Consider the following 27423-nt stretch of genomic DNA (forward strand, 5'->3'; position numbering starts at 1 on the left):
GGCTAATATTATAATGCCGTTGTACAAATCGATGGTAAGGCCGCACCTGGAGTATTGTGTCCAGTTCTGGTCGCCACATCTCAAAAAGGATATAGTGGAAAGGGAAAAGAGAGCAACTAAGATGATTACGGGGCTGGGGCACCTTCCTTATGAGGAAAGGCTACGGCATTTGGGCCTCTTCAGCCTAGAAAAGAGGCACCTGAGGAGGGACATGATTGAGACATACAAAATTATGCATGGGAAGGATAAAGTGGATGGAGAGATGCTCTTTACACTCTCACATAACACCACAACCAGGGGCCATCCACTAAAATTGAGTGTTGAAAGAGTTAGGACAGACAAAAGAAAATATTTCTTTACTCAGTGTGTGGTTGGTCTGTGGAACTCCTTGCCACAGGATGTGGTGATGGCATCTGGCCTGGATGCCTTTAAAAGGAAATTGGACAAGTTTCTGGAGGAAAAATCCATTACGGGTTACAAGCCATGATGTGTATGTGCAACCTCCTGATTTTAGAAATGGGCTATGCCAGATGCAAGGGAGGGCACCAGGATGAGGTCTCTTGTTATCTGGTGTGCTCCCTGGGGCATTTGGTGGGCCGCTGTGAGATACAGGAAGCTGGACTAGATGGGCCTATGGCCTGATCCAGTGGGGCTGTTCTTATGTTCTTATTTAGCTTGCTCCTGTCAGCAACAGCTGAAACTAGGTTGGAACATTCTAGAATCAGCTAATAATACTTTTAATGAGATAGCCCCGAAGAGAGCACTTGCATGTCTGAAACCAGAAAGTGATTACCTGGCTACAATGTGTTAACTGTTTATGTTTTAATAATTATTCTTAGTATTTGTATAGTACTTTTTTGAGCATGCAAAGTGCTTCACTTGTGTTATTTTGATGTAATCATTACAGCAACCCTGTTGGACTAACAGCCCAGTCCTGAGCTGCCCAGTGCATGGGGCTGCAGCAGCACCGAAAATGGCTGCTGCCACATCCAGCACACTTCAGACAGCTGTCACCTCCTCCTTGGGAGAAGGGGACTTTCATCCCCTTCCCCCGGGTAAAGCAAATAGCCCCACAATGGGGCAACTTGATTCTACAGCAACCCAAAAGTCAGCGTAAAATCAAGAGCCTCCGTGTCCAGCAGCCAGCCCAACATGGAGGCTCTGGATCCGGTGGAGCAAAGCTGTATCATTATTCCCTCTTGCAGCTGGGGTTCAGAGACTAAGAGGGGTGGCTTGCCCAAGACCATCTCCTAAGTTCATGACAGAAGGGAGACTCTGAAAAAGTTATTATTCATAGTTCCTTCCCTTGGCCACTGTGCTGCAACAACTCTTGCATTCTTGCTAGTTCTTGATAGACCATTCAAGGTAATTAATAATCACAATTATCTTGTTATTGTTGTATTTGAATTGTTGTAAGGCACCTTGTGCTTGCAATGAAGAGAGACAGGATATATTCTGTATTACAAATAAGCAGCACAAAACAATAAATGCAAGCACAGAGGCAACATATAAAAATACAAAAATCCAGAATCTACTGCTGAAGAAACTGATGCAGCAAAATTGACCAGCATCCAGGCCAAAAGGAATAAACAGAAATGTTCAGGTGATGGCAGAAGGCTCTCCCAGGAGATCTGTGGAGGGAGAAAGCTCCAGCAAGTGGGTGCTACCCCCTGAGCCTGCAATCATCTGGAGAAACTCTTTGATTGTACAACTGTACCAGTTCAGCCAGGGTGACTAGTACTTTAAGCCATTTCTGCCCAGTGTTGCATATATGGAACAGGCATCAAATGTGTACACCTGTGGGCTGGGCAGAAATGGGTTAGTCATCTCAAGGTTGGGCTACTGCAATGTGCTTCATGTGGAGTCTCCCCTGAGAAGCCAACAGAAACTTCAGATGGTGCAAAATGCCTGTCCAACTGTATTGCCCCGTCTCTTGACAGCTTCATTTGCTGCCTGTGTGTTTCCAGGTTCAGCTGAAGTTACTGCCTTTACTTCTTGTTACTTGTTACTGCCTTTAATGCCCTAAGTGGCTTGGGGCCAACAAACATGAAAGGTTACCACCCCCAATATGAGCCTGCCTTGCTCTTTGTCCCACTGCTGTGCAAAGTGTGGCTGAAGAGGGCCTCCTTGGTGGTGGTGCCTAAGTTGTGGAGGTATGTCTTGCTTCCTCCCTACAGTGCTCCTGTCCCTCTTTTTACACTGGCTTTTAATTTGAATTGGCAGCTCTCAGTTACTGATTTTACTGCTGTCTTGTCTTTTTTTTCCATTGTGCATTGTTTCTTTTAATGTTTTGATTATCATAAGCTATTTTGAAGTTTAGAAATACAGGGTACAAACATTTTAAATAAATAATGAATTGGGAGCAGAGGACTGTAGTCCACTGAGAGGCTGAAGTGGTGACACCAGAGCTGGAATACTGGCAGAAACACTGAAGTGCCACTCAAAGGGGGTGGCAAGGGTCTGCCAGACCCACTGCTTCAAGGGCCATTGCAGTGCTGGGCAAGATGCCTTGAGAACAGCAGCCCTACCTTTTACAAGATTCTTGTGGGAGTGCAAAGGTATACAAGCAGAGCTGGGGAAGTCTTCTCTACCAAACATGTGTGCTGAATCCATGGCCCATGTTTGAATATCACTTTATGGATATAGCACTGTATGGGTGTCTTCGAACAACAGGTGTTTGGGTGCAAGAAAACTGTCAGGGAGAAAGGGGTGCAAATCGACTCCATCAGGACTGTGCTTGAGTGGAGAAGGTTCATGTTGCAGAGAATATTTCACTTCCCTGGGTAGGCAATTCCAGCAGGTGGTGAGCCTTCTCTGAGTGCAAGCTTGAACTATAAGAACCCCACTCAGTAGGTGAAAGGTGAGACAGTCACTAGTCTATGTTTAGCTTGTGACAAGAAGCCCTTGCACTGTATGGGAGCAGGGCTTATTTCCAGGCAGGGGATCAGTGTTGGAGAGCTGAGTTTGACGTCTGTTCCTGGTGTGTTTATTTCTTCCTGTCTCTGGTACTCTGGTAATTTAGTCAGGATTGTTGGCACTCTGCATTTTTAAAAGTCAAGACTGTTCATCAAATGCTATGGTTAAGATCACCTCGATTCTGCAACCTGCATACATCATGCAACAGAAGCAAATATTAGCATTTAAATAGTGTGTTTAGAGCATTACTGTATCTAAAATACTATTACTCTGGCAACAGAGGGGAAATATAAGAACATCAGAAGGGCCTGCTGGCTCAGGCCAAAGGCCCATCTAATCTTATTTCCCACAGTGGCCCAACAGCTGCCTATGAGAAGCCCACAAGCAGGAGGGAAAGGGAGACTGCTCCCATGGTATTCTGCTGTTGAACCTGGAGGAAACACACAGCCAGCATGACTAGTAGCCAGTGATAGATCTGGTCTCCTCCTCCCCATCAATATATCGAATCCCCTTTTAAAACCATCCAAGCTAGTGGCCATCACCACATCTTGTGGCAGCAAATGCCTCCCACTAATTATGGGCTGTATGAAGAGTCATCTTTTGCCCACTCTAAATATGTCACCATTCTAGTTTCATTGGATGACCCGTGGCCCTCCCCCCAGTATTGGTTCTAGGTTTTATTTACTCTCTCTGCCCCATGCATAATTCTATAAGCCTCAATCCTGTCCCCTCCTTAACACCACTTTAATTTACTTTCACATTTTGTTTTTCACATTTTGACACCACCACCCCCAAGGAGCTCAGGGTGGTGTACATGGTTCCTTCCCTCCTTTTGTCCTCACAACAACCCTGTGAGGTAGGTGAAGCCAAGAGATAGTGACTGGCCCAAGGTCCCCCAGGAAGCTTCTTGGCTAAGTGAGGATTTGAACCTGGATCTTCCAGGTCTAAATCCCAAACCACTACCCCATCCTGGCTCTCTGAACTAACGATCTCCACCATTGCTGTCTTTCATTGTATTTTTTTATTATTATTAACAGTATTTATATACTGCTTTTCAACAAAAGTTCACAAAGCAGTTTACAGAGAAAAATCAAATTGCAAGGAAGGTGCTTTGCCCCTCTGATCATTTTGGGGTGCTCTCTGCTATGTCTTTGCCAGCTCTACAATATTCTTCTTGAGATATGACCAAACTCACACCAGGACCACCAGAGGATCTCAAGAAATGGAAAATGTGCTCCCACTCACACATCCAGCTGCCTCCTCCTTTTTTTAAGTAATAGAGGCATGCACAGCAAGGCTGGTCTTCCGCCATAAGCCCCAGCCTTGCAAAGAAGGCTGAGGGAAGATCGTTCACAGTAAAAGTGAAACCAAAGCACACTTTGCTGGAATGCTTGGATAACCCCTGAAGAAATCAGTCAGGAGCCCTTCGTGTCCAGAGGCTCTTTACTCAGATTATTCAGACCTGGTGATGTCACTCATTTAGACAGAAGGAAATGATCTTGCTGGAAATTTGCTTTGCACTATATGAAGAAATTCTGTAAAGAGCTACTCTGTGTTAGTACCTCTTTTCTGTTTCAGACTGGAAGTGGTGCTGCTGCAGGGGGAATTCCTTCCCGAAGGCCGAACCGTCACAAGCCGAGTTTGACGCCAGCTGAATTGCCAGAAGAGGAGACGAAAAGGATTGCCAGAATATTCTCTGCACAATTCTCTAATAAAGAATAGCAGAGAAACTGGGCAGGGAGGAGCGGTGGCAGCAGTTGGGACCAGCTGTCAGCTCTGCCTTGTGCGAGATGCAGGGAGCAGGTAGGAGGCTTCATTCCTCAGCAGCTCAAAAGAAAACCCACCTTCACAACTAAAGAAATCTGACCTGACTCTCAGAAGCCCACTTCTGTGCATGGACGTTCTGTGCCTGATGTAAGAGAGGGAGGGAGTGTTGGTTCTGTGATAGGGAGACGGGGCAGGCACTCTTTTCCTGATCCACACATAATGACAATTGTCCGCCCTGCTAAAATGACACACTAGTTGAATAAGTGAAGATCATGGGAAATGGCAGTGGTGACAGCAGCAGCAACCCAGGTACCTGTCAGAATCAGGTCTGAATGCAGTTTGCAGTTCTGTGCCCCTCCTGTCATAGCCCTTCTTGGGCTGGCTTCTTTGTCAGTGGGAGTGGCAGCAGTGCTGCTTCTTCCTTTGTCACCCAACAACTTGAGACCAGATAGGAGGAGCCACTGTATGCACAGCTACTTCTTGTGGTGGCAGCTGCTCTGTGTCCTAAGGACTAGTGCTGCTCTGGGAAACATGGTCCTCAGGTTTTCATATTATGCCAGCAAGACGCAAGACCTCCCCACCCCCACACCCTGGGGCAAAGGTCTGCAATGGCGCCCCCAGTGGGATGTTGCCACCCCATGTGCAGATCCACCCACCCCCACTTACCTGGAGCTCACTGAGCCTCCTGCAACTTCAGGACGCATCGGGGAAGCCTCCTGAGGGTTCCCCAATGCTTTAAACTGCTTCTGGAAAACCGGAAGCACAGTTCCCAACCCCATTGGAAGCCTCAGAGAGGCTTCTACGGGGTCATAAAGGCGTGTGAGGCTCCACACCTGGGGCATTCGCCACACTGACTAAATGGGAGGTCCGCCACTGGCAAGAGGGAGGAGCAGTGCGGCAGCAGCTAGTATGCCACGAATATAACATGACTACCAGATCTTGCAGCTCCAACCCTATCCTTCCCAACCTCCCTGTCCTTGCCCCAGGGCATCAGACGGACAGCTGTCCTGCTCTTTATTCCTGGGAACCTCTCTCATCATTCCTCCCCATCTAGTCTATAAAGACTTTTGTTTAAGGCAACTCTCTGCAGTTTGCTTTTTTTCCAAATCAAGCAATGGAAAACTAGTGATTCATATAGGAATTTTTTTCTGGGAAGATGCAAACTTTCTAAGCTCAGCAAGTTGTTTTGCTTTCCTTAGCCTTGCAGTCCTTTGTAACATAACCTCAGGTTCCAGCCCAGAAGGTGGAATGCCCAGGAAAATGCCTCATTGATCTTGCCCACATTTCTTTTCATGGGATTAGGGTGCTCACCATCACCAGGGTTCCAGTGTTCGTTGACAGTGTATTAGATAACAATGTAAGGAAGCTGACCTCAGGCTAAAGCTATGCAGAGGCACTGATGGACGCACAGGATAGGACTGTCCCATTTTTTTCCAGCCTTGGGAAATAGTCCTTGAATGTGGAGATCTCCCCTGCATCAAACACAAGAAGCATTTGGACTCCTGGATGTGTCCCACTAGGTCTTTTCTGTGACCATTCTGAGGCAAGATTGTGCATTGTATTAAATATGTACAGTTTTGTAGATATAAATTATTGCATTTCAGGTCTTTACAAGTAAGAGTTTTTTTACAGAACAATATTTTATTGTGGTTTTGTTTTTAAAAAAAATAAAATATTTATATTTGATTTCAAGTGTATTTAATGTTTCATGTTGTAAATGGAGGTTAGATATATAATGTTGAAAACTCCTAGCTGGTGCATTTGATTAACTGGAACAAGAACCAGCCCTTGGTGGGTGCAGGGAGGAAGCTCTTCAGGACTCAGGTCCTGTCCTGTAACAGTTTCCTGGGATGGCTGTGATTGTGTTAATCACACTCTGGGGTGAAGCAGCAGCAGAGGCATGAACATACCATAATGGGCAGCGAGAAGGACGGCTTCATCTAGTCCAGTCTTCTGCTCTCAGCGCAGGCGATTCAGAGCTGGAGGAAGCTGCCCTGAGCTGAGTCGGCTCCCTGGGCCAGCAAACTCCATATCGGGTAGGATTAGTTTTGTGTCCCGCTTCTGGACCTGAGTAAATCCTTCTGCATGCAGAACAGGTGCTCTGCCCCGAGTTGCAACTCCACCCCCAAATTGCCTCTACATGCAGATCTCCTGCTGCCAGCACATCTGCTGTTTGTGGGAACAAGGCCACTGTTCTTGTTTTAGCACCTCAGCAGTACCACTGGTCAAGTATCGGTTCCACTGGAAAAGATTCAGAAGTTAAACAGAGGCACGCTGTATGTGAAGCTGTTTACCCTGAAGCGCTTGAAAATACTTCTGGAGCTTCCAGGAGTAACGGTTCTTAGCCACAGCCTCACTGTGTGCAGGGCACAGCCCCCCAGCCTGGTTCCATCTGCAAGCCAGCTGATAAATATCTAGTGAGAACCTACCCCAAAAGAGAGTCTTCCGTTTTCATAGCCTGGAGGCAAAGGGGCACTGCAGGAATGAATCCCCACTGAAATGCGAGTGTAAAGTGGGCACAAGTGGAACCCCTGCCTCAATCCAGTGGTGTGCAAAGGTTACAGTTTGACACTATGATCAGGAAGACCAAGGTTCAAATCTTCCCTCAACCATGCAGCTCATTAGGTGCCTGCACAATGTGAGGATAAAATAGGAGGGGTAGAGAACACCTATTGAGTTACTTGAGGAGGGACAGGATAAAAATCAGTGATTTTTAATGTTTTTCTTATGGCACATTGACCTCTATGCTCTTCTTTATAGTCTTTACCTCTTGTGATGTCACGGGGTTCTGAGGCTCTGTTTCTAGCTCTGTGATAGCAAATTGTCCCACTTCCTCTGCTGGCAGATTTTGCAGACAGTTGCCCTAGAAACAGAACCCAGAAAGATTTTTTTCAGCTATTTTCAACCACTGCTCCAAACTCCCATGGCCCACCTATGGACTTTTTGTGGTACACACATTGAAAATCACTGAGCTAGAAAGACTGATTGATCAGTTCCCACCATTATGCCCCAATGTGTTTTAATTCTCCACCCTGCCAGTCGCACACAGCATGGATTCTTCCGCTACACTTTGTTAGCCAGGCCTCTAGAAGCCTCCTCTAACCAGCCTGGCGGCAGTAACAACTACGCTATAGCTTAACAGTTTTGTGAGGCTCCTTCACCTCCCTTGACCCACATTTTCTGACTTCTTGTGTCTCACTCCTCCTCCTGCTCAGACAATGGTGCAATTCTAGTTTGCTGCCTCATCAGGCACAGAGGTGGCTTTGGCCATGATTATCAGATCTCCCAGCGTTGCATAAACAAGTGCCGCTCCTCTCCTGAACTCGATGTCCCAGAAACCCAATAAGACTCTGGCTGGTCAAGCCCCAGCCCTGCCCTGCCCTGCCCTTTTCTTCCTCATGGCCATGAGGCACTGATCCAGAGAACCGGCTTGCAACACTGTTCCCAAGAAAAAGAACAGATCCGCTTTTAGCAGAGGCCTGCAATGAGCTGGCTACAGTCACACGCTGTCTTCCCCTTGGGCTCCTTGTCAGCCCTACGTTGGCAGAACAAGCCGTTCCTGTGTGGGTCTTGCTATGCAGGCAGCCAAGTCCAGAAGGCACCATTGGAGCCTTACTGGTGCTCATAGCTTACACTGGGACAGCAGCGTAGCCAGAGTGGGTGGTGGTGCAGTAAACATTGCAGGTGCTCAACATGCTGTGTAAGCGACCCCTCCCACTCACCATTGGAGGGATTGGGGCAGCAACGGCAATACCATTTAACAAGCCCCTGCGTGTTACCAATGGCGCTGATGGCAAGTGGGAGGGGCCACTTACATGACATGTTGCGGTGCCTGCAATACTTACTGTGCCACCCCCCCCTCTGGCTACACTACTGTACTGGGATGCAGTCTGGTCTGTAACCGCAGAGTTGTGGGAGCCCTTTAGTATTCAAACTATGGGGGCAAGGGGTGTCCCTCCACCCCTTACATTTTCTTCTGATCCTCTTAACTGCTGCACTCAGAATGCCACTAGGGATATGGCTAGACTGGGGAGGTGAGACAATGGGGCTTGTCAATGTCATTAAGGCTACCATCCTATACAGATTTTCACAGGAGTAAGTGCCATTGAACACTGTGGAACACCTAATGGGAGCACAACATTCTAGGAAGGGATAGGATTCTAACTAGCCAATCCTATCACTTTCCTGCTGCCGTATATTGGCTGCCAACCGTCATTTTCAAGCTGCTTCCACAAAGCAACAGCAGCATTAGTGGCCTGCTGCCACAGCCAGCAGCCTGCCCCAGTGCAGGTAACCCAGCATGGGGGGTGGTTCATGGGCAGGGAGGGGGATTAACAGGGCATTTGGGGGAGGAATGAGGGTGGGGAAGAGGGAAAAGGGCGAGGATCCAGAAGTGGTTGAACATGCCAGATCTTATCCTAGCTTTTCAAAACCTCCCTAGCCCTCTTCTCACCTCAGACATACACCACCAAAACGCTCATGCAGAGGTAAGTAAAAATGTTTTTTATTTACCTCCCATTTGCCATCAGGTCCCCCTTCACCATAGCCTGCAGTGGGCACCTTTGTTGGTGTAGCTGAACGCTATAGCATGGTGGGGGGTATGATTGTGGTCTAAGGTGGGTGGAACTCAGTTGCATAGCTTGAGGGGGGTCACAGTGGCCATAGGACCTCAGGCAGCACTGCCACCACCACAATCCAATCGCTGCCCTCCTCCCCCCTTGCTCACAGCTGAGCTGATGTCACATGGAGCACTGAAGAAGCAGCCAGCTTAGCTGCAACCTCAATAGAAGTAATTGCAGTGACATCATCACATCACTGCAATTACTTTCAGGATGGAGGGGGCGGCAGGTTGATTGGTGTGCCACCCCAGGGTAGAACATAAGAACAGCCCCACTGGATCAGGCCATAGGCCCATCCAGTCCAGCATCCTGTATCTCACAGCGGCCCACCAAATGCCCCAGGGAGTACACCAGACAAAAAGACCTGCAAGGCCTCCTGGGAATTGTAGTTTAAGAACATAAGAATAGCCCCACTGGATCAGGCCATAGGCCCATCCAGTCCAGCTTCCTGTATCTCACAGCGACCCACCAAATGCCCCAGGGAGCAAACCAGATAACAAGAGACCTCATCCTGGTGCCCTCCCTTGCATCTGGCATTCTGACATAACCCATTTCTAAAATCAGGAGGTTGCGCATACACATCATGGCTTGTACCCCGTAATGGATCTTCCCTCCAGAAACTTGTCCAATCCCCTTTTAAAGGCATCCAGGCCAGATGCCATCACCACATCCTGTGGCAAGGAGTTCCACAGACCAACTACAAGCTGAGTTGAAGTAGAGTTGAACCAGAGCATGCTTTGCAAGTGTCCTAAGGATCCAGCAAACCTGCAGGGCAATGGAATTGGGAACGGATGAGGTGCCTGTTTCATCGGAACAATGCACAGCAACTGAAGCAGGGTGGACAAATGAGAGGGACCACACAAACATGCAACCTCCATCCTGGTCTGGTTCTGCATCTCCCTCCCTCCCTTCAGCCTGATGCCGCAGACCTGCATCCTGGTGCCCTCCCTTGCATCTGGCATTTGGACATAACCCATTTCTAAAATCAGGAGGCTGCACATACACATCATGGCTTGTACCCCATAATGGATTTTTCCTCCAGAAACTTGTCCTTTTAAAGGCCCTTTTAAAGGCGTCCAGGCCAGACACCATCACCACATCCTGCGGCAAAGAGTAAGCTGCTGGTAGGACTTCCTCCCCTCACCAACCAAGACATGGGTGGATTGAAGAGTTTCTAGCAGATGATCCTCACTGGTTTCATATTGAATTGGGGGGGAGGATGAGTGATTGCTCCCCATTTACCACATCCCTCCAACCAAGTTTGGTGCTCAAGGAGTTTTCCTATGTGTGATTTTAGGAGGGGCAAGAGGCACCTCACAGGCAACAAACACACAGTTGCTTGGGGTGCTCTTTGCAGGCTCTACCAGAGGACAGCTGACTGGTGCTAGCTTGATGGGAGGCTTAGAAGGCAGAAGAAACTTGAACAGGATGGTCCAATCTCAAAGCATTTGGGCAGTGCTGCATCAGCATGACCCTAGTGGCTCCTGCTGTCTCCAAAAAAGTAACTGTTCTTCTCAGAATTAATTCACTTCTTATAAAGCATCTGTAGGGTTCACTCAGGACTGGCAGAAGCTACCTCCTGCCCTACTGTAGTGTCCATGTGAACTTCTACACACTGCCGGCAGGCTTGCTGATGATGTTGCAACCAGAGCCACAATTGGGTCACCATCAAAATAAACAGCAAACTTTAGCAGGCAAGACTCATAGTTCCTTCTCCTTCCTTTCCAGGTTTGCATTTGACATAGAGTTGCATGAGCAGCCTGAATAAGGCCTGAAGTCAACATGCCCCTGCACTCTAAAATAAGCACTGGGTTACCCCCACCTCACCATCTCCATGAGAGGGAGATTGCCCTTGTTTGAGAAGCACATGTTGTATCTTCAGTCCAGAGGATTGTTTGGGGACCATGTGCTTAAACACATAATGGTCCCAGGCTGTACTTGGAGGTAAGAAACTGGAGAATTTGTACCCTCAAATAAACTTTGGGCCAGCCGAAATGATACACTCACACCACTAGGAACTACCCCTACAAGCACATACATCATAATCATTGTAATTGCACATCATTGGATTTCTGCAGAACCTTACTTACAAGACAACCCCTGGGGGCTGGGGGATAAGAATAGGCCCTCAATTTGGCTGTACTTGTCGTAAGAGGCGACTAAACAGCCACGGGGTAGATGGGACTCTACCCGGTAGATGGGACTTAGCCTGGGAAGGCAGCTCATCTGAGAGAAGGAAAACTCTGATCCCAAATGAGATCCCAAATGAGATCTCAGATGAGATCCTTCTCATCTGAGAGAAGGAAAACTCTGATCCCAAACCTCCACTGCCTTGTGGTTACATCCAGTTTTTAGATTGTGAGCCCTTTTGGGACAGGGAGCCATTAGTTATTTGATTTTTCTCTGTAAACCGCTTTGTGAACTTTTAGTTGAAAAGCGGTATATAAATACAGTTAATAATAATTATGGAAAAGGCTTCAGGAGTCAACCTCGAGGCAAAATCTGGAGCCAGAGTCCCTGAGGCAGTTCATGGCTGAACGCAGTTACGTTCTGGCAACTCCTGCGACGCCGCTGGAACCAACTGTATTGGCCTCTGCCTTTCCATTGGACCATTTCAGTGACGTGGAGAAGGGGGATTTGCTGCATGGGTAACAGTCTGTCCTCCATATCTACTTTACCCAGGCTTTGCGCTCTGGAGAGGACACTAACCACCATTCAGAGCATGATACCATAGTCTTCCAAGACTGAAGGATGCCAACTGTACTTACAAGACAGGTCTTGCTCTTTTTGACATCTAGCTCACTTTGAGAAGTGAATCCACAGCTTCAGAAAATTGTCTACCTGAGGAATGACCAAACCCAGCTCTTTTGTCAATCTGTGATTTCCATGCCTGTTACATCAGTGAAAACCCAGAGTCAGGTTTACAGAAACACATGATGCTGCTGTCTGTCAAGGGAGACCATTACACCATCTAACCCAGTACTGTCTGCACTGACAAGCAGTGCCTCCCCAGGGTATCAGGGTAAATATCAGGATATGAGGGTAAATAGAATGCTAGATGCAGGGAGGTGGCAGTAAGATGCAAGTATCTTGTGGTCTTGTGTGTGCTCCCTGAAGCATCTGGTGGGCTGCTGTGAGATGCAGGAAGCTGGACTAGATGGGCCCTGGGCCTGATCCAGCATGGCTCTTCTTATGTTCAGGCAGTGAGGGGTCCTTTCTTGTCTTGCCTGGAGATGCTACCAGGGACAGAAACTGGGAACCTACTGCATGCGCAACAGATGTTCTACCACTGAGCTACCATTCTTCCATTGTGACGCTGGAGAGGTGGTTTTAGTTAACTCTCGGTGTTATTATAACTGCTTCTTTTGATATTCCAGTGCTTGACTACCTCTTTATATTGGATCTATTTTCTTGATATGTCACTGTGAGTTATATTGTATGGTTTATTTTATTTGAAACAACCTCAGTTAAAACAAAGAAATCAACAGCAAGGCTTAGTGCATTGCAGAATCCTCCTGTAACCAAGGCAGATTCTAGCGCGTCCCCAGGCTGTCCCAATGTAGTTCTGCTGCCAAATTCTGTTCTGTATCAGAATTCAACCGCATACTTCATTATCGCCTGAGATCTCAATGAGTGGTCTCGTGGTTGGTTTCACAGCTTGCTTGGCCATGTACCCAACTGTCCATAGGTACATGTGTCACCAGAGCACACGGCATGTGTCAAGCTCAAAAGTCACATCAAATCAGTTGCATTCTTGGAGAGTTGTGGGGGAGGGAGCTCCCTGCAAGCTTAGCACCCATCCTGCTTGCTCATTTCACCACAGCCTCTTCCCTAAATAGCGAGAGCAGGTGCAGTGAGTTGAACCCTTGTTTCCAGGTACCCTCAATGTGACAGTGTCTATTTTAATACCTCAACTGGTGACTACTAAACTGGGCCAGCAGCAGTCTAGGTCTATGAGGACAGCAGGGAGCATGCAATAGAGAATTTAGCCTTTGGAGTCAGCAGGAATATAGGCCTGCAGGGGTCTGCGAGGGCATAATAAGTTTCCTGGTCAAGTGAGGACAGTGTCCCCCTCAGAACCCTGCCCAAGATGGCTGTGTTCATAGAGAAGCAAACCAAGAAAGGAACTTCTAATCTGATTGCTCAGAAACAATGTACTTCAGTCATGTACAAAAAAATAAAAAGAGAGAATTGTTTTGGTAGATCTGACTGAGGTCCAGCACTGGCTGGCTTGGGAAGCTCTCACGGTAAGCAGGCGTTGAAGGGGAAGACTTTGCAGTTAGTCCCCTAAACTATTCTTTAGAGCAGTGATTTTCAACCTTTTTCATCTCATGGCACACTGACAAGGCACTAATATTGTCAGGGCACACCATCGGTTTTTTGACAATTGACAAGGCACACCACACTGACAGCAGGGGCTCACATCCCTCAGTGGCTCTACTAACAAATGATCCTCCCCCAAACCCCTGTGGCACACCTGCAGACCATCCACAGCACACTGATTGTGCCATGACACAGTGATTGAAAATGGCTGCCTTAGAGGTACACTGCTGCTGTACATAGAGGTTCCATTCTTAGCTAGCATGGTAGTCATTGATAGGGCTCTCCTCTGAGTATGTATAACTGCATTGGTGATTTTCAGCCCTTGTTACCCTGGCAATTTCCAGTCCTTCTCTCTCCTTGCTCTGTTCTTCCTATGAAATTAGGAAAAGGGTAGGTTGAGAGGGTAAAGCTTCTTGCAGCAAAGAGAGACCTGTCTTTTTTTATAGTGAGACTCTAATGCTCTGTGTACACTGATTCTTTTTACTCTTATTATTAAATAGGCTTTACAATACTAAACAATAAAGAGAAACGAGTTTCCAGCAAACATTTCCCTCCCCATTGTCATCATGGTCGTTGTTACTATCAATTTTAGTGCTGTGTAGTCCACGTGACACAAAGGAAGACAGAGGCTGCAATCTATACACACTTACCTGGGAGTAAGTCCTTTTGAACTCAATGGAACTTACTTCTGAATAGACATGCATAGGCTTGCACTGATAGATTCAAGCCTCACCTCTGCTGAGGCTTGTGGTCCTGAGGGGAATCACTGTCTCTCAGCCTCTACCCCGTCTGCAAAATGAGAATGACAGAGGCCAACCTTGCAGGGTTGTTAGAAGGCTGAGCACAGTGAGATTGCAAACCTGTTTGTAAACTAAGAATTACCATCAGTAGGAACTCTCTAAGCAGTTTCATTTGAAGGTGCGCCCCAGTGTTTAGGACATTTTCCGTAAACCTCTCATTACGTTGGACAAACCATTGAAAAACCAGAGGATATGATCCAATGTGAGAAGCCAGGCTCTATTTTAAGCCCCACTAAAGGGAAGAGGTTGTGTTTATGCCGTTGAACCGCCTGACCTTGTGAAATGATCTCTGTTTTCATCTGCCTTGCTGCATCCAGCTAATATTCCATCCCAACAGAACTTTATAAATAAGGGGCCTGGCAAGATGACCCGTGAAGTGGCTCAGAGCATCCTGAGCTGGGTGGAAGTACAGCCCTGTTGATCTGATTTATTTGCAAAGTACTTCCAGTATTTATGTACCACCTTTGAACAGGAACACTCTCCAAAGAGGCTTGTGAGGAATCTGAGGTGAGAACATCAGGACCACAATCTCCTAACTGGGTAAGGGCTCTGCCTTTTGTCTTTAAGAATGTAAGAAAAGCTCAAGGAGGCCAATCTAGTCCAATATCCTGCTTCCCGCAGTGGCCCACTAGCCCTCAAAGAGCAGGGGGGAGAGACTCCCATCATTGCTCCCCTGTGGCTGGGATGCTGAGGAAGAGGCGGTGCACAGCCAACCTGCCTAGTAGCCATGGATAGACACGTCTTCCATGAATTCGTCTGTTGTTGTTGGCAACCTTCAGTCTCGAAAGACTATGGTATCGCGCTCTGAAAGATGGTTCTGGAACAGCGTCTAGTGTGGCTGAAAAGGCCAATTCGGGAGTGACAATCCCTTCCACAATGGGAGCAAGTGCAGTCTGTCCCTGGTCTGTCTCCCTGGCTATGGGCCTTCCTTCTTTGCCTCTTAGCCTCAGAATTCGTCCAGTCCCCTTTTAAAGCCATCCGAGCGACTGACCATCACATCTTGTGGCCATGCGTTCCACAGAATATTTATGAGCTGCATGAAGAAGTGTTTTGTTTGTGGGTGGCAGTCTCTGTGAATGGATCGCAAACTCTTCTGGCCAGAGAATGGAAAGAGGTTTGTCATGTTGCATCTGCTTGTTGGCTGCCACGTGTGTCCCAGACCCATGACCTTCCATTGCAACTGAGGCTGTCACCTTATGTACAATTATCTGGGAGAAAGGCACAGTGAGTATTGTGGGGTGCAGTGTCATAGTTAAGGGGGTGCAGGGGGTTGCAATTGCACCGAGTAACAAGCTTTAGGAAGGCAACAACCTGAGCTTGGCACTAGTGGCGAAAACTGTGAAAACCGAGGTATTTTCTAATAATACCATCATGTTATATACCATTTGATGCAGAATTTAATGCAGAAGGCAATGAAACTGACCATGTCAAAATACCTGTCAAAAGCTATAGCTAAATAACCAGTAAATAAAAATGGACTTATGTAACAAAAACTGGATTATTTTACTCAAAACTGACCAATGAGACTGATTGTTCTGAGAGCCAATTAGGTGTTTATTATGATACAGCAGGGAACCAATAAGGTGTTAATATGGGGAGAGCCTGGGGGCAGGTGGCAGAGCAAGTGGGCAGAAAGCTGCCAGGGGCAGGAGATGAATTTTCCCCCATTTTCAATTTTAAAAACCCCTGCACGATGTCACTTTTGGGGCATCATTCTGAACTCGGCACAGGGATACACTATCATTAGCTACGCCACTGGTGGGACTTACTTCTAAGAAAACATGCATGAGATTGGACTGTAACACAAGTCCTGCTGACTTGAATGGGGCTAAGTAGAACTACATGTTACAATAAGTGCCATAGCTTGGCCCTTCTGTTATTTTTCTCCCTAAGCCACAGGATATCTGATCCAGATTGGAACCATGGCATAGGAGAAGGAGCTTCTCCCTCACTGTGGTTCCCAGTCTGGATCAGACCCCTGTGGTTCCTACTTCACTTAGGGCACAATCCTAACCCCTTATGTCTGTTCTTTCCAGCACTGGCATAGCGGTGCCAATGGGACGTGTGCTGCATCCTGCAGTTGGGTGTCACTCAGCTGGGAGGCCTCCTCAAAGTAAGGGAATGTTTGTTCCCTTACCTCAGAGCTGTGTTGCCCTTATGTCAGTACTGGAAAGCACTGACATAAGGGGTTAGGATTGCACCCTTAGTAAAACAAGCACAGTGGCCATACTGTTTGGACCTCCCAGTCACTTGTTCAGGGTCAACAGAACCATACAACTGCATACAGATTTCTACCTTGGGATATTCCCAGGCTGTAGCATGGAGTTTCACATGCATTAGTAGGTTGTTGGATGCTTCATCCACCCCCCACCCAAGTACATGTGGCCCCAATTAATAGAGCTAGTCTGGTGTTTTCATAGAATCATAGAGTTGGAAAGGACCTAAAAGGTCATTTAGCCCAACCCCCTGCGTTAGGGTTGTTAGCTGCCTTAGGGTTTTCAGTTGTTAGAAAGTTAGACTAGGACTAAAAAGACACAGGTTCAAATCTCTACTGAGCCTGGAAGATCCCTGGATGACTTTGGTCCAGACTTTCTTTCTCTCAGTCTACCCTAGTGCCTCAAAGGGGTGCAAAAAGAACAAAAAGGAGGGAGAGAAATACAAAGCCCTGAGCTGCTTGGAGCAAGGGCAGGATATTTTTTAAAAGTAGATACGATTGTCTTGTCGATACAAGAGCTTCTCCGCCATGGCTTGCCTCACTTGCTGGATGTTAAGATCAACAAAACTTTCAAGGGCACCTGAATGATTCACAGATTAACTGTGGCATGAGATTACAGCCTAGGGCTTATTTGGTCTGATGCAAGGAATGCCGCATGTTTTGAACCCAATTAAATGGACTCTCGCCAACAACAAAGGCTCCTGCAGCAATAAGGGTGTTCATATGTCAGGTGCCGGCGCAGAACTCATAAATGTCTTTGCTACAGCAGACACTCTGCCTATTTTTCTCAAATTCATTGTGAACTAACATGTCCCTGAAGCCTTAAAAATAGGATAAGAGGTTCTCTTCTTGCGTCACTCTGCAAGCCTCCAGCTGCCCACTCCTTTTCCTAGAGTGTCCTCTGAATTTCTATTCTGGTTTGAAACTTAGGGGGCTAGTCCCCAGGAATACTCACTTTGGCAAGGTCCATCTTAAACCCAGTCTGGGAGGCATCTGTTGGTCACTGTGGGAAAGAGGATGCTGGACTAGATGAATGGAGCTTTGGTCTGAGCCAGTGAGCTGCTCTGATGCATGGCTTCCTCAATAGGTGCTCAATAGGAGAGGGGGGATTTGCTGCATGGGTAACAACCTATCCTCCATACCCACTTTACCCAGGCTTCGCGCACTGGAGAGGACACTCTGTTCCAGAACCACCATTCAGAGCGTGACACCATAGTCTTCCGAGACTGAAGGATGCCAACAGCTCTTATCTTCCACTCGCTTGACTTCTTTCTGCTGAGAGCTGGTGCAGTGGAGTGACTGAGCTGCATATCAGGACATCCGAAGTTCAGATGTCAACTCACAAGTTCACACAAGGTGGTATCAGACCAGCATCTCGGTCTTCCCCAGCCACAATACAGGACTAATAACACTTACTCATCTTAGGGTGCAAACCTAACCAGCTTTCCAGCACTGGCATAGCTGTGCCAGTGGGGCAAGTGCTGCATCCTGCAGTTGCGGGGCAGTCATGGAGGCCTCCTCAAGGTAAGGCAATGTTTGTTCCCTTACCTCGGAGTTGCATTGCCCTTATGTCAGTGCTGGAAAATTGGTTAGGACTGCAGCATTACAGTGCTGTAAGAACGATGTCAACACAATTCATGTGAAGCACTTTGCACACACTGAAAGTGCTCTGCAGATGCTCAATATGCTTATTACTTAGCCACAGAGTGGACTGAAGAATGTCTCAGGACGTGTAGGAAGGGCATTGGCTTTGCCAGTCTGTATAAATTGCAGTAGATCCAGTGAGAAATAGTGTCATCATTTTTATTCTCTCTGCCCCTCCCCAGCCTCTTCATATCACCTGTGGCTCACTCAGCGTTCACAGACTCAATGTAACTTCCGAAGACCTTCTGCCTCTTTTTCTGGGGCTGAAGCGTGAATGACGGGATGGTTGGCCTGAAGCCCACCGACATCCCCCCGTCCGCCACTGTCAAATTTTTCAGTGCTGGGACTGCGGCCTGCATTGCTGACCTCTGCACCTTCCCCTTGGACACTGCGAAAGTGAGACTCCAGGTGAGTTTGCCAAGAGAAGTCACAAGGCCTGCCCTGGGGCAATGTGGAGGGGAACTGAAATGAAATAGGGGGTAGTCAGGTTAATGGGGGAAGACCCCTGTTTGCTCAGGCAAAAGTGAACTATGACTGCTGCCTGGGTACTATGCTGTCTAGTCCAGAAGTAAGGGGCTTAGAAGCACCAGTGGGGCACCAGTAGGGGAGGAGGGACAGCTTCTAGTGCAGGATTTGCAGGACCAGTCAATGGACTTCATTCAGGGTGGAACTCAAGGAGGTGAACACCTGAATCCACCCTGGGATTCAGACCTCATCCAGGTCTAAACCTTTCCCCCACTCCCACTCCCACTCCATCCTGCTTCCCTTGGAGGCCTCCCTAAGCTGTGGCCTCCAAGGACTGATCCCGCCTCTGGCACGTCAAGGCATTCTGCAGGATTGGGCTGTACAGATGGGGATCATCTGGAGGAACAAGGCAGTCAGCAGTGGAAAAGTGGACAAGGTCATGGAAGTCTTGTCTGGACTCCAACGCCCAGTGAGGGGGGTGCAGGGTTGGCCAATCAGGACACATCTGAGGGGCTGCAACAAAGAATTGGGGGATAAATTGCAGGAAAGACATGTCTCCATTGCAGACAGAAACTGGTTTAATACTTGGTCCCTTTCTCCAGAGAACTGTAGCTCAGTGAGTGGGGCCAGGGAATTATTAGAATTTCCAGCCTCGTCAGTGAATTCTACAGTAATTCCTAGACTGCTTTACAGGAAGCCACAACAGTTAAGCTGGTATCAACTCAATAGGGGTTTGTCATGAATTGGAAGAACTGCCAATGACCCATTGCCATCTCACTTTCTTCTGAAGATCCAGGGAGAATCAAAGGCCTCCAAGACTGCAAAGAATGTCAAATACAGGGGGGTCTTTGGCACCATCGCCACCATGGTGAAAACCGAAGGACCCCGGAGCCTTTACAATGGCCTGGTGGCTGGCCTCCAGCGCCAGATGAGCTTCGCATCCATCCGCATCGGCCTGTATGACTCAGTGAAGCAGTTCTACACCCCCAAGGGATCCGACAGTGAGTCTGCCATTGCCAGAGGGTGGCGTATCAAGGTGGTTCTTGTTGTTTTGCTACATTGACAGCCCAGTTATCCAACTTTCCAGCACTGATGCAGCCATGTCAAGCAGCAACTGTTACCCTGTACATGCCTGATTTCGTCTGCTCTCAGAAGCTAAGCAGGGTCAGGCCTGGTTAGTACTTGGATGGGAGACTGCCTGGGAATACTGGGTGCTGTAGGCTTATACCATAGTCTTTCGAGACTGAAGGTTGCCAGTCATGCAGCCATGTCTATGCTGCAGTTGAGGAGCAGTCATGGAGGCCTTTTCAAGGTAAGGGAACATTTGTTCCCTTACTTCGGGGCTGCATTGCAGCTACATCAGTGCTGGAAAGCTGGATAGGATCGGGCCCTTAGTCTGCTATGTAATGGACAACATGTGCATGTCTGAACTTGCCCTACATTGGGGATGTGCAATAAGAATCACAGTGTTCATTTCTGTAGCACTCCAAGTATTCAAACCACTTCACTTAAGACCATAACAGCCCCACTGGATCAGGTCATAGGCCCATCAGCTTCCTGTATCTCACAGCGGCCCACCAAATGCCCCAGGGAGCACACCAGATAACAAGAGACCTGCATCCTGGTGCCCTCCATTGCATCTGACATACCCCATTTCTAAAATCAGGAGGTTGCACATACACCTCATGGCTTGTACCCCGTAATGGATTTTTCCTCCAGAAACTTGTCCAATCCCCTTTTAAAGGCGTCCAGGCCAGTCGTCATCACCACATCCTGTGGCAAGGAGTTCCACAGACCGACCACACGCTGAGTAAAGAAATATTTTCTTTTGTCTGTTCTAACTCTCCCAACACTCAATTTTAGTGGATGTCCCCTGTTTCTGGTGTTATGTGAGAGTGTAAAGAGCATCTCTCTATCCATTCTGTCCATCCCCTGCATAATTTTGTATGTCTCAATCATGTCCCCCCTCAGGCGTCTCTTTTCTAGGCTGAAGAGGCCCAAAGGCTGTAGCCTTTCCTCATAGGGAAAGTCTTATCATGTCTTCACATGTCTTATCTCAGTGATCCTTACAAACAGGCTTGTGAGGTGGGTCGGTAGTACCCCCTACATGACACATAGGGACTGATGCTGAGAGTAGAGCACACCACATCAGGTTCCCAGAAATACCTTCCCTCCCCCCCCCACAGGGTGCCACCAGCCAACTTTGAGCGCTCTCTCTGCCTCACCCAAACTGCTGTTATCACAGGCATAAGAACATAAGAAGAGCCCTGCTGGATCAGGCCAAAGGTCCATCTAGTCCAGTTTCCTGTATCTCACAGTGGCCCACCAAATGCCCCAAGGAGCACACAAGACAACAGACACAATCTGCATCCTTGTGCCCTCCCCTGCATCTGGCAATCAGAGGCAACCTGCCTCTAAAACCAAGAGCTTGCACATACCTACTATGACTTGCAACCCGTAATGAACTTCTCCTCCAGAAATTGTCCAATCCCCTCTTAAAGGCATCCAGGCAAGATGCCATCACTACTTCCTGTGGCAAAGAGTTCCACAAACTAATTACACGCTGGGTAAAGAACTATCTTCTTCTGTTTGTCCTAACTCTCCCAACACTCAGCTTTCATGGATGTCCCCTGGTTCTGGTGTTATGCGAGAGGAAAAGGAGCGTCTCTCTATCCACTCTGTCCATCCCCTGCATGATTTTGTATGTCTCAATCATGTCCCCCCTGAGGCACCTATTTTCTAGACTGAACAGACCCAAACGCTGTAGCCTCTCCTCATAGGGAAGGCGCCCCAGCCCAGTAATCATTTTGGTTGCTCTCTTTTGCACCTTTTCCATCTCCACTATATCCTTTGACATGAGACATATGACATGAGAACCTGCCCTATTCCCTGAGTTGCTGTGCATGTGTGTGCATGTGTTTTACCTTCTCCGTGCACTGCTGCTACCTCATTCCACAGCAGAGAGAGTTTCCCAACCATTTCCTGTTACCTCCCATTCAAGACTCACCCTCAGGCTGTTAACGGTCAACACACAAATCAATGGCTTTCAGCCTCCAGGGATCTCAAAAGATAGGAGCCCATTGATGATGCATTCTGACTCTCTCTCTCTCTCTCTCCCCCTCTCCTTCAGACACTAGCATCTTCACCCGCTTGCTTGCTGGCTGCACCACTGGAGCCATGGCTGTCACTTGCGCCCAACCCACTGATGTGGTGAAGGTGCGCTTCCAAGCACACATCAGCGTTGTTGGTGGACCCAAGAAGTACAATGGGACTGTGGATGCCTACCGCACCATTGCTAGAGAGGAAGGGTTCCGAGGCCTCTGGAAAGGTGTGTGGTCCTTACCTGTTTCCCCTCTGCAGCATTCAGCCAGGGGCACACGAGTCCCTAAACCTGCATTATTAACCTTTGGCTTCTGCCCTTAGGGACTCTGCCCAACATCACCCGCAACGCCATTGTGAACTGTGGAGAACTGGTGACTTATGACCTCATTAAAGAAGCCCTCCTCAAGTACCACCTCATGACAGGTGAGGGAAGCCCTTCAGTCCAATGACTGGAAGGGACACTCAGTCCATTCAAGCAGACCCTCCACTCATAATGATGGGGGAACTGTCTTGTGGCCACCTCCTACAGGACACATCTATGCTGCTACCCTCAGATTTTGAACCCATTGTAGTTTCCCCCTCCAAGGAACTTGCAGTTTTGTGAAGGCGCTACAATTCTCAGTCTCATGCTCCTTTCCTTTCCAGCATTCCTTGGGAGAATGTTGTTGTCGGTGTTCTTGAAAAGGACCACCAAGTACTCTAGTAGTATTGTCTACAGACATCACTGTCTGCCAGCATGTTCCTGCCCCCAGGGCTAAAATTCGTTCTTAGAACTGCACACAGTGAGGTTCAAAGCAAGGCCAGGAAGTGATCATCAGTAACCAAGAAGATGCCCAGTTAAGTGGTAATGGAAGAGCCAGCAAAATCAGGGTTAGCGATATGTACTGCCATACATGCCAGCCTTGGTTTGAGCATTTGACCCCTGAAAAATGGCCCACAGAGACATTTTCTCTGCAGGCAGGCAGATTCCCACTTTTGGTTCCCCCGACCCTGAAGATCTGGTGTCCATTCCTTGCCCTCCACAGATAACTTCCCTTGCCATTTTGTTGCTGCTTTTGGGGCTGGCTTCTGTGCGACGGTTGTGGCATCGCCTGTGGATGTGGTCAAAACGAGATACATGAACTCCATTCCTGGACAGTACAAGAATGCTCTGAACTGCACGTTGACCATGGTGATGAAGGAGGGACCCACTGCATTTTACAAAGGGTAACTGAGATTTCTTGCTAAACCAGTTTACTATCCTGGACAAAGAGTGTGTGGACGTGGCATTCCGTAACAACTCCTAGAGGACTTTGTTTGGTTTTGCTCTTGTGAATAAAACACCAAAGAAAACGGGGATGTTCCATTTACCATTGGCAGTGTCTAGCAGATGCTGCAAGAAATTACAAAACACTCAACTTCCAAATCCTCCCTTTTTAGTTTCTCCCTGAATATTAATACTGGCCTGGGAGGAAGAGATGCTGCTAAGTCTTACTTACGTCCATAGACTGCATAATTAATCTATGGAGTTGACTGACCCAGGATGGGGCGATGGCCATCACTAGCCTACATTAAAAGAGGATTAGACACGTTTATGGAGGACCATACAGGTCTGTCAAGGGCTGTTGCAAGGTTGAAGAAAGCAAGACTCGGTACTCAAGGGTGATTGTTTGCAGGCTTTATTTCGTTGCTAGCAACGGGCATCTCATGGGACTAATGTCCAAAGCATTGAGAGCAATTGTCAATGTTAACTGGACCCTTTATACCATTCTGGGTCCTTTGTTTGAAAATCTGAACTTCCCATTGGCTGAAGTTGGACATCATAGATGGGGCAAACTCCTAATAGGCTGTAGATAACCTTAGAGACACCTGATAGGTGTGTTTCAAGTTACAGGTTTCCATAAAAGGTAAAATCAGACATTTAAACATATTGAGTTACAAAGTTTTCAGAAACCAGTAGGATGCGCTGTAACATCATTTACTGAGTTTTGACCCAGTGTTGAACCTTATTCATATCCATCATTCCAATCAGAAATTACTTGACAGGTCCTCTTATCAACATCATTAAAATAGAGCAGTATAACACAAAGACAGGTGTGAAGGCCGACATTATAAGATATTTTCTTGGCAGAACTTACTCATCCCTCATTAGGATGGCCTGGTACAAACGGCCTATCTTATCTCTTCTGCCTTCCTTCCCCTTGTGTTAATCCAAACACTGAACACCTGTGAAGCCTCTCTGCAAAACTAAAAGCTTCTTGTCTTTTCTTAATGCCTTCCTAAAATCAAGCAACCTTTTGGTTCCTTAAGAACTACTTCTGTGGCTAATATGTCCCCATATGTGAATTACAATTTAGTGAGCACTGGCAGGCAGGCATAGTGATGTCCTGGCAAGACGTGTACTTCTGCCAAGTTGAAGCCTATCTTCTTCGTTGCCTAGTTGCACTATCTTTCAAATTCCAGAGTGTTTACACTCTGAGTCCTAAACAGCTTTTGTGAGCAGCTTTCTGTGAGACTAACAATTTGCTTTTAAATGAAATCAAACAGCTTTTACTATTCTCTGGGTTTCCATGCTTTAGCAATGCGGCTTTTAAGCTTTTGCCCCAATGGCATATTACCCTGGTTATTCTGTCACCTTCCATCAGGGCAACTAGCCAGGATGGCTGCCTGCAATCTCCAGGTTGAGGGGGAACGACGGCAGCCGAGGGCAGTGGCTTTGACTTCCCAGAGGCACCTGGTTGGCCACTGTGTGAAACAAGATACCAGGCCAGGTGGGCCTTGGGTCTGATCCAGCAGGCGCTTCTGTTCTTGTGAATGAATCTTTTTGAGGACTGTGGGCCAGTCCGATCCAATTTTCCAGTGCTGTTGCAATTGTACCAATGGGGCGTGCACTGCATCCTGTGGTGGAGAGACATTCACAGAGGTGTCCTCAAGGTATGGAATAATTTGTTCCCTTACCTTGGGGCTGCAGTGCAGCTGCGCTGGTGCTGGAAAGCTGGATAGGACTGGGCCTTATGTTGAGCTGTGGTCAGGTGATTCCCAGCAAACCTCTCATTGGATGTTGTCCTTTTAAAAACAGAAGTTCCTGCCACACCTCCTTAATCTGTGCAACTCTTTGAAAGCTAATTGCTATCATGACTTGCTAAGCTTCTCTATCAGTCGTCCTTCCTTCTACCTGCCTGTATCGAGGAAGAAGCTCCCCCAGCAACTCCTGCCAAGTACTGTAACCAGGAGGGGGGCATGGAAAGTATTGCAGACTCCACAACGTGCCATGTTAGCGGCCCCTCCCACTTGCCATCAGATCCATTGGGGCAGTGACAGCAACATGCAGCCAGTCACCATTGGTTCCAACACTGAGTGGGAGGGGCCACTTAAATGCTACATTGATTGAGTCTACAATGCTTACCACACTGTCCCCCTCCCCGGGCTACACTACGCTACCCCTGGCTCCTGCCTATACCTCTCTAGGTTTGGCTGGAAAGCAATCATTTTGGCTTCATGGAATGTCCTTGTTCTTTTCCTCTCCCCAGTTTCATGCCCTCATTCCTGCGGCTGGGATCCTGGAACGTGGTGATGTTTGTGTCCTTTGAACAGCTGAAAAGGCTGATGGTTCTCGCTCAGGTGGCCTGGGAATTCCCATTCTGAAACCAGCAGTCACCTCTGGGGTGAGAAGGTGGAAGCAGATCACGTCAGGCACTCCCCAGGAGTAACATAGAAGAGAAGAACCAAGATTTGGCTTTGGCCAGGAACTGCCTGTAGCAGGAGCTTTTATAAAACATTCCTGTTGTGGACACAAGATGCAAATTTCAATTATATTAATTGTTTCAGTATGGATGGTATGGCCAAATCATTCATAATCTTTAAGCCAACAAAAGACTTTTCCTAGCAGAAGGAACAGTGGCTGCCCCCGGCTGCCCCCTTCCCAAGCATTCAAGTTGGACTCTGATGCCCTCTTCCTCCGAAGGTTCATCCAATCTGGATAAGATCTCACACAGATGTGACTCAAAGGCCTTTAATGGACAGGTAAATATCAGTACATGTGTCAGAACATAGCACAGGTGCATTGTGTTGTTCTGGGTTGAGGGGCCTATTGACATGCAAGGGAGACAGTACATTCAATCTTATAGCATAAGCCTATACATTACCCCTGGGGGCTGGGGATAAGAACAGGCCCTCAGTTTGGCTGTACTTGTCGTAAGAGGCGACTAAACAGCCACTGGGTAGATGGGACTCGTCAGCCTGGGAAGGCAGCTCATCTGAGAGAAGGAAAACTCTGATCCCAAACCTCCACTGCCTTGTGGCTACATCCAGTTATGGAAAAGGCTTCAGGACTCAACCTCGAGGCAAAATCCGGAGCCGGAGTCCCTGAGGTGCTCCTCTTTTATTTAGCAGGGGGAGAGTAACTGGCCCACCTCACCCCAGCAGTGTCTTTTCTAGTGGCTGTCTGCTGGTGTTGCATCTTTTTAGATTGTGAGCCCTTTTGGGACAGGGAGCCATTAGATATTTGACTTTCTCTGTAAACCGCTTTGTGAACTTTTTGTTGAAAAGCGGTATATAAATACTGTTGTTGTTGTTGTTGAGGCAGTTCATGGCTGAACACAGTCATGTTCTGGCAACTCCTGCGACACCACTGGAACCAACCGTATTGGCCTCTGCCTTTCCATTGGACCATTTCAGCGACGTGGAGAGGGGGGATTTGCTGCATGGGAAACGGTCTATCCTCCATATCTACTTTACCCAGGCTTCTTACACTGGAGAGGACACTCTGTTCCAGAACCACCATTCAGAGCGTGACACCATGGTCTTCCGGGACTGAAGGATGCCAACAACAATACATATTTACTCAAAATTAAGTTCCACTGTGTTCAATAGGGCTTACTCACAGGCAAGTAACAAGAGCTTCCCTTGGCACTATGAGGTTCCTAAACTGGGCATCTATTTCCCTTGATCTGGGCCAAATGTACGAGTTTTATTGACCCATTTCATTCCATAGAACAGAAGCTCTGTGCTCTTGAGCATTGTCACTGGTGCCCAGAATGGTTCTGATGATAAGCAGGAAGGGCCAGTTACATGGTGTGTTGCATCACCTGCAATGCTTACTGCACCCCCCCATAACTTCGCTACCTTAAAAAGCAAAGGATATTGTACAAAGGGGACAAAAGTAGCTTCTGCTCTGTGGACTGAGATGGGTCAATAAAACTACAGTCAGTCCAGATCAAGGGAAATAGGAACCTCGCAGTGCCACAGTTCCTGGGCGTTCAGCAGCTTGACACAGATAAAGACAAGCAGCCAAGGGAAGTTCTTGTTAACTTGCCTGTGTGACTTGCTAGGTGATTGGGGGATCTGGAGTCTTACTGGAGAGGACAGTTGTTTCTGTGCTTGTAGATAGCTGCTTCTTTCTCCAGACCAACCTGTGTTCTTTTCTCCTTTTGTAGTGACAGCTTCCCCAGGACCACCCTGCTAGCAAACAGAAGCCCCCTGAAAAACAGCTGTGCCGAAGAAGCAAAGCCTTTCTCCCTTTCACTCATCATCACCAGGAGAAACACGAAGCCCTCCCACTGAGTCCCCCTTTCCATAGCTTTCCCCCCCCCCA

The 27423-nt window shown here is 47.7% G+C and overlaps 2 protein-coding genes across 4 annotated transcripts in view; both read left to right on the top strand.

The window, feature by feature from the left end:
* Nucleotides 1–6369, top strand: part of C2CD3 (C2 domain containing 3 centriole elongation regulator) — a 69919-nt gene extending 63550 nt beyond the window's left edge. Inside the window, exon 33 of the mRNA XM_066621885.1 lies at nt 4495–6369. Coding sequence (XP_066477982.1) covers nt 4495–4638 — 144 coding nt within the window. The 3' untranslated portion in view covers nt 4639–6369. The remainder of the gene's footprint in view (nt 1–4494) is intronic.
* Nucleotides 6370–18566: 12197 nt separating this feature from the next.
* Nucleotides 18567–25475, top strand: LOC136644252 (putative mitochondrial transporter UCP3). 3 transcript variants are annotated; one of them, XM_066619924.1, is made up of 6 exons: nt 18567–18692; nt 19540–19750; nt 21880–22077; nt 22173–22274; nt 22877–23057; nt 25361–25475. In XM_066619924.1, exons 1-6 carry the CDS (start codon nt 18567–18569, stop codon nt 25473–25475), a joined length of 933 nt encoding a protein of 310 aa, XP_066476021.1. The 3 variants fall into 3 exon arrangements, with proteins under 3 accessions (XP_066476021.1, XP_066476022.1, XP_066476023.1); XM_066619925.1 differs by lacking the exon at nt 22173–22274; XM_066619926.1 differs by lacking the exon at nt 21880–22077.
* The last annotated feature ends 1948 nt before the right edge of the window (nt 25476–27423 follow it).

The sequence above is a fragment of the Tiliqua scincoides genome, chromosome 3 (genome assembly GCF_035046505.1).
Source record: "Tiliqua scincoides isolate rTilSci1 chromosome 3, rTilSci1.hap2, whole genome shotgun sequence".
Classification (NCBI taxonomy): domain Eukaryota; kingdom Metazoa; phylum Chordata; class Lepidosauria; order Squamata; family Scincidae; genus Tiliqua; species Tiliqua scincoides.

Excerpts from the sequence above, each read along its gene's own strand:
- LOC136644252 (XM_066619924.1), top strand. The coding sequence starts at position 18,567 with ATGGTTGGCCTGAAGCCCACCGACATCCCCCCGTCCGCCACTGTCAAA. Across the intron at positions 18,693-19,539 it reads CTGCGAAAGTGAGACTCCAG|ATCCAGGGAGAATCAAAGGC; the intron begins GTGAGTTTGCCA and ends TTTCTTCTGAAG. Across the intron at positions 19,751-21,879 it reads CACCCCCAAGGGATCCGACA|ACACTAGCATCTTCACCCGC; the intron begins GTGAGTCTGCCA and ends CCTCTCCTTCAG.